A 6,272-nucleotide genomic window follows, 5' to 3' on the forward strand; every position below is an offset into this window, starting at 1 on the left:
GAGGCACTGCAGCCCGGGCAGTTGTTTCAAATCCCGTTTGGGATCCTTGGTGTCAGGGTTCACTCGCGCGCAATCAGACGACACCTTTCGTATTTCTCGTGCTATGAGTAAAGCGGGGAAACAATTACGCAGGGTAAAGCTTTCAATGAAAACGACTGAATCAGTTGTTTTAGGACGCAATAGCAGTTTTCCATCAAACGCAGCGCACTGAATTCCCGACAAGAAATAAAAACTTGCTCAATTTTATCTAATTAGCCAGCTAATTACCACATGAAAATTATTCTGGCGGCCGAATGACGACGCATAGACCTTGCAATTGTATACTGTGCAGAATTTTTAACAGCATAGCTATAGCTAACTGGGACAAGCTGGAAAATGTCGTTGGAAACGGTGCTGGATAGACGTTTGCTCGTCTTGTTGCTGCCACATTATATGTTTCAGACTATTTTCAAGTATATCGAGTAGTCCGCATGTTCACCAACGGACTCAATTTGGCAAGGCACGAATCAGGTTATAACGCACACATTCTGCATGGAAAGTCATGGATGATGCAGGCACTACGAGTGCTACAAGCGAGGCGCATTTTGCTGAGTTTAGCACGATTAAACATGGTGAGACAGTACGCGTGTAGGTATGGCATCTTTCATAAAGTGCCGTTAGAATGGTGCATGGAATCCGGCATTTTAGTCGGCTGACAAACACTTATGTATGACAGTGATGTCGACGCAAAAGTTCTTGACATTGTATATTGATGTAATTGCGTATATGCTTGCGTATATGTCAAAACAACGCTGTCAAACAACAGTACAGATAACAATAAAACACTACGAACGAGTGAACAATTAGGACGCCAATGCGGTTAAAATAAGAAAGAGGCGACATGCACCCATTGTCCAAAAACCTAAAGGCCTTGGCGCGGTGTTCAATGGCGTGAGTAATGCGTCGACTACGATTTCGTAACGCCAGCTTAGCGAAAAATAAAAAAATAAAATTAACAGCGATAAAAAGAAAACAACCAAACATTTGTAAGCGCTAAGTTCAGTGCTACCAAAAGCACTACCAAAAATGTCGCGGCACTAAAAGTTCGTTTCTCTGTCGGCATATAACAAGATGTCACAAGGAACCGTCGGGCGGGAGTCTCAGCGAGCCAGGGCGCACTTGCCGGCGGGGTTCATGAACGAGCCGGCCTTGCAGCCGAACGCGCGCGCGAACTCCGGCGAATTGCGCAGCGGGCCATTGACGCGGAACCAGGCGGGGCTGTGCGGTCCCTGGGCGGCCATCTTGCGCAGGAAGCGCTGGTTGCAGTTCTCGCACAGGTTGGCCGCGTACGAGACGAAGAAGAGCTGGCTGGCGTTCCAGCGCTCGAGCAGCGCGAGCCGGTAGTCGGCCGCCACTCGCCGGCTGTCCAGCAGGAACGCGTCGAGCGCCGGCCGCAGCGCCAGGTTGTCCCACAGGTCGGACCACGAGGTGCGCGACGCGTCCAGCTGCGGCCTCTGCTCGCTCCAGGACAGGGCGGAGTACTGGCGCTCCAGGCAGCGCCTCAGCTCGCTCATGCGCTGCGCCAGGCCCGTCCCGGCCGCGTTGCTGCCGCGTTCGAAGTTGTAGGCCCAGTGGTAGACGGCGCGCAGCAGCGGCCGGTACACCCTGGGGCCGGCCCGCGCCATCTGAAAGGGGCGCAGCGAGGGGTCCTCGTTGAGGAACAAGTCGAACACGGGCAGCGGGATCTCGAGCCTCTCGTACGGCGGCGGCAACCGGCTTTCGGCGCTCAGGAAGCCGCCCGTCCAGCCCGGGTAGGCGGCCACGCCGGCGCGCGTGCTCATGTGCGCCATCAGCTTCTTCTCGAGCGACTTGCGGATCCAGGTGTAGACGAACTGCGCCGTCGAGAGCCGCGAGTTGCTCAGGTACACGCCGTCCACGTACTCGGCGCGCGTCGTCTCGCTGTCCATGGCGCGCGGCGACAGGGGCTCCCACGAGACGGCGGCCAGCTTGTCGCGCAGGTGCGCGCGCAGCTCGCTGCTCAGCGGGCCCAGCTGCGCCTGGACCGCCTCGAGCAGGACGAGGCGCAGCGCGGACACCAAGTCCTGCACGGCGCCCTCGCCGCCCAGCAGGGACTCGGCGAAGCGGCGCGACACGTGCAGCGGCAGGTTGGGCTCGAAGCGGTCCAGCAGGCGCAGGCAGTAGTGGGCCTGCGGCAGCACGCGCGCGAACTCCGGGTGCCGCGCGTACGCCACCGACGCCAGCTGGTCGCGGAGCTCGCGCTTGGCGATGAACGGCGACAGCGCCATGGTGATGCGGAAGAGCAGGTAGCCCAGCAAGTCGCTCGAGAAGCGCAGCAGGTCTCCGCGCGCCAGCCGCAGCAGGTAGTCGGACGAGGCCAGCTTGACGTACGTGCGGGCCGTGATGGGGCGGAGCCCCTTGCCGAACACGCTCTGCAGGAAGCTCGTCCACTCGATGTTCCTCAGCGCGGGCAGGTCGAACACCTTGACAGTGCTGCCGTCGGCGAGCGCCGCGGCGTCCAGCTGCGGCCGGCCGAGCATGAGCGCGAGCCGCTCCTCGAACTGGAGCAGGTCGGCGTCCGTCTGGTTCTGGAAGAAGCCCAGCAGGGGCGCGAAGCTCACGCGCACCAGCTCGTACTCTCGGCGCTCCAGCGGGCCGCGCAGGAGCACGGTGGACGGCTCGCCGAGCCCCACGAAGCGGCGGGTGTCGTTGGGGAAGACCTCCTTGACCACGAAGGGCCGGAAGAGCGCGTCGACGCCCAGCTCGCGGAAGGCGACGCCCAGCTTGCGCGACACCTCGACGGGCGACGGGCGGCGGCGCGCCGTCGACTGGGCCATCCAGGGTCGGAGCCGGGTCGCGTCCATGAACATAGCGCGCAGGGCGTGGAAGAGGTTCGGCTGCGGCCGCAGGCAGTTGTCGATGAGGAAGCGCAGCGGCGGGAATCGGCCGGTCGCGTTGTCGCGCAGCCCCGAGGCGAGCAGCTCGGCGTAGCCGTCCACCAGGGCGGTGTCCACCGAGAGCCGCTCGCTGCTGGGGGGCAGCGGCCGCGCCCGCACCCAGTCGTCGCACACGTACGCGTAGAAGTCGTCGCAGGGGTCGCGGCTGGCGTTGATCTGGCGCAGCAGCCGGCGCGCGTGCTCCACGCACGCCGTCGAGGTGCAGGCGCGGCTGCTCCGCGCGGGTGCGTCGACGAAGGCGTCCTGAAAGCTCGCCCTGCAGTATAACCACGTGAGAACAGTACTACAGTCGCGAACTTAGGCTCCATTTGGAACTTCGTTACGAACGGATTCACCAATTTGTTTGAGCCATCAAGATGGATTAGATGCTGAACGGAAAGAGCTTGTGGCCGATAACCAAAATGCCGCCGAGCGTACGGTAAATGACGACTTCGCTGTGCCATGGTACTACATTGAGACATAGGCGAAGTGCGCAAACACTCTGCACATTTTACTGCGATTGCAGTTATGTGGACACGCCAAGCGAATTTCTTGCCTTCGGCGCCGCGGTGAGGTTCCGTATATATTTAGGTATATGTATACTATATGCTACGCCATGCTATAAGACATGCGGCATCTGCGGAGTATACTGCCACACCATTCTATCACTAAAGTTGCTCTGAGCGCGTCTTACATTCTTTGCGAAATTATTCCTCAGCAATCAGAATGGCAGGGCACAAGCGAATGTCATGAAACAAAACACCGACAGCACATGTCATTTATCTTAAATATTGTCAGACTTAACATTAAAATGTGCCAAACAAAAGCAGAGCTCAAACTTGAAAATGATGTCATACTATTATCGCGGCTGTGCGGGATCTGCCCAGGACAGAGGCTTGAAACATACCCCGATACGGAAAAGTGGTGGTAAAGTCACCAAGAAAGTCGACGGATTTAATTATTAACGTAAATAAAATTGTCCGAAGCAGGATTCAAAGAACGGACCCATATTACAACAGATTGTTTTTACGTAGTCATATAGTGCCCCTACAACTACTAGTCTTACACTTCGCGTAATATTCTAACATGTTGCTACCGCATTCATTGTTTCGCCATTATGGCTAAACTGTGATCTTTCCCGCAGCAATCTGGGTACGCACCATAGCGCGAGATCATGTCCTCGTGACTGCACTACAGAATGTGTTCGAACTTGAACAGATGATCCAGCGTGGAGGCGTCTCAAGAGCCCGCGCGTTCACCCAGTTTAAACTTTCAGCTCATAGAGTTTCCCACTAAAATCACTAGTGGCGCTGCCATTCTTCAGCTACAGGGTAGCACATGGATTTGTCTGACAAGTGCGGCGATTAAGTTGGGCGAGTTGGTCTAATCTTCGTGGGGTGTGGTTTCGGAATAATTTATTATGCTTTAGCCGGCCTTCAGTTGGGTCCCTATTTCCAAGCAACATACTTTTTCGTAACTACCGAGGCTAATAAGATTGAGCACTAGCATAATCATTACAAGCTATTGCACTCATAGCGCGATGCTTTGTTGAATATGGTCCACTAGCACAGCAAAGTAAGTGGTGCGAAATAAGAAGGACGAAGTCGTGGGGGAAATCCATGTACTAATTGTAATTCCCACGTTGGCTGAACTGCCGTGCTTGCGGCTAGAATATATTTAGTGCCAGATTTCTTAGCAGTAAATTTTGTACAATACTAGCGTTCAGCTGGCTTGGGTGAACCGCTCGAATGCACACCTAGCGAAGCTTGCAGTACAGGACATAGCTAGCACATGTACAGCATTCCAAAACTTTTTTTCATGCGTCACCTGTCCTTATACACCCATGAGGGCACCACTAATCTCTTACGTATTAACTATAGGGTGTGGCTATTCTGCCGACAGCCGGCAAAGACGCTCGCAAGAAATTCTTCCGGAAGTTCGCAGAAATTCCCAGGTTTGCGAGCAGGAGTTCTGACGGCAAGTGTACAAAGCGTGTCATTAAGTAGAATACTTTGGCGGTGCCTCCAAGGCACCAAAGGAGCAACGAGGACACCAAAGCTGGAATCCAGACTGGTCCGTGGGTTCGGGGCTCACCGAAGCCTCCGAATGCTAAGGGTGTATATGGTGGACAGCCGAACTTTCATATGTGCTAATATCCATCCCCTGGCACATTCCGGCCTCGGTTGCACCCCACGCAGACCGTCCTGGTTGCGGGTTTGTTGCTCCTTGGTTGTCCTGAAGATGCTTCACAGGCCACTTCATTCTAATTTTAAGTGCTTTCCTGAGGCCTCCATTTGTCGGTCACATTTTTAAAAGCTGGATGATCTCCTGCCCTGCCCGACTGCCTACAGAATAGCCCCTTCCTATTAACTATATGTGCCGTTCTATGCGTGGTTCACACGAGCCATAGCTTCATCGCTTTGAGTTCAGATTACTAGTGCAGACGCTTGACGGCAAACGCGGTAACGTCGAACTCGGCGAGCAGCAACCCCGCTATGCAGCGATGTCACTCACCGAGGCGCCGTCGCCATATTGGGCGGCGTACCGCGGTCCGCCGGCGGCGGTTCGCCGTCGGCCGTGGTGGTCGGCGGCTGCATGGAATAGGAGGCGCCGCTGGCGATGAACAGCGTGGCGGTGACGAAGGCCGTGACCACCACCGACGCGAGCAGCAGCAGGGTCGTGGTGACGCTGAGGCTCCACAGGGCCGCGGTCCAGCCACCGCCGCTGCAGCACTGCGCGCCCTTCTGGTCTGGCGGGGGCAGGGGACTGACGGCCCCGTACAGCTCGGCCGGCACGGCGAGGACCTCGCTGCTCGGAAGGTTCTCGGCCATCGCTGTGCAGCGGAATGCGGGGGGTCCGTTCCACGCCGCGAGCTGCGCGCGCGCACGGTCGCGCTCGATGACGGTAATGCTGCTGCTGCTGATGATGATGATGCCTCAATTAATGGCACAAACCCACTATGGGGGATAGGCCACGAATAGGGTGGTAATATGACTGAAAAAATAAAATAAATTAGGTAATGGATAAATAACACAAGAAAGAAAAACAAATGTATAACTCAAGATGAAAAATAAACTGTGAACTGTGATGACCTCGAACCATGCCGCATACTCACTGAGGAGGATTGGCGAAGAAGCTAGGGGCGCTGGCAAAAAAAAAAATGCATTGATTGCACGGACTTCTAAAGCTTAATAAATCAAACGAAGAGGAGGAGAAAAAAAAAGGTGGTGGGTATTAGAAAAGGAAAATCAATTATGAAGTTTTACGTGACATAACCACGGCCTGACTTTGAAGTACGCGGTAGTGTGGGAGTACAGATTAATTTTGACCATCTGGGTT

The 6,272-nt window shown here is 55.4% G+C and overlaps 1 protein-coding gene across 1 annotated transcript; it reads right to left on the reverse strand.

Annotated features, from left to right (window-relative positions):
* Nucleotides 1-300: 300 nt before the first annotated feature.
* LOC142572826 (neprilysin-1-like) lies at nucleotides 301-5,800 on the reverse strand. Its single transcript, XM_075682209.1, has 2 exons — nucleotides 5,448-5,800; nucleotides 301-3,210 (listed from the first exon to the last, which is right to left on the reverse strand). The coding sequence occupies exons 1-2, from the start codon at nucleotides 5,762-5,764 to the stop codon at nucleotides 1,140-1,142; spliced, it is 2,388 nt and encodes a 795-aa protein (XP_075538324.1). The 5' UTR covers nucleotides 5,765-5,800; the 3' UTR covers nucleotides 301-1,139.
* Between the last annotated feature and the right edge of the window lie 472 nt (nucleotides 5,801-6,272).

This window comes from Dermacentor variabilis, chromosome 2 (genome assembly GCF_050947875.1).
Source record: "Dermacentor variabilis isolate Ectoservices chromosome 2, ASM5094787v1, whole genome shotgun sequence".
NCBI lineage: Eukaryota > Metazoa > Arthropoda > Arachnida > Ixodida > Ixodidae > Dermacentor > Dermacentor variabilis.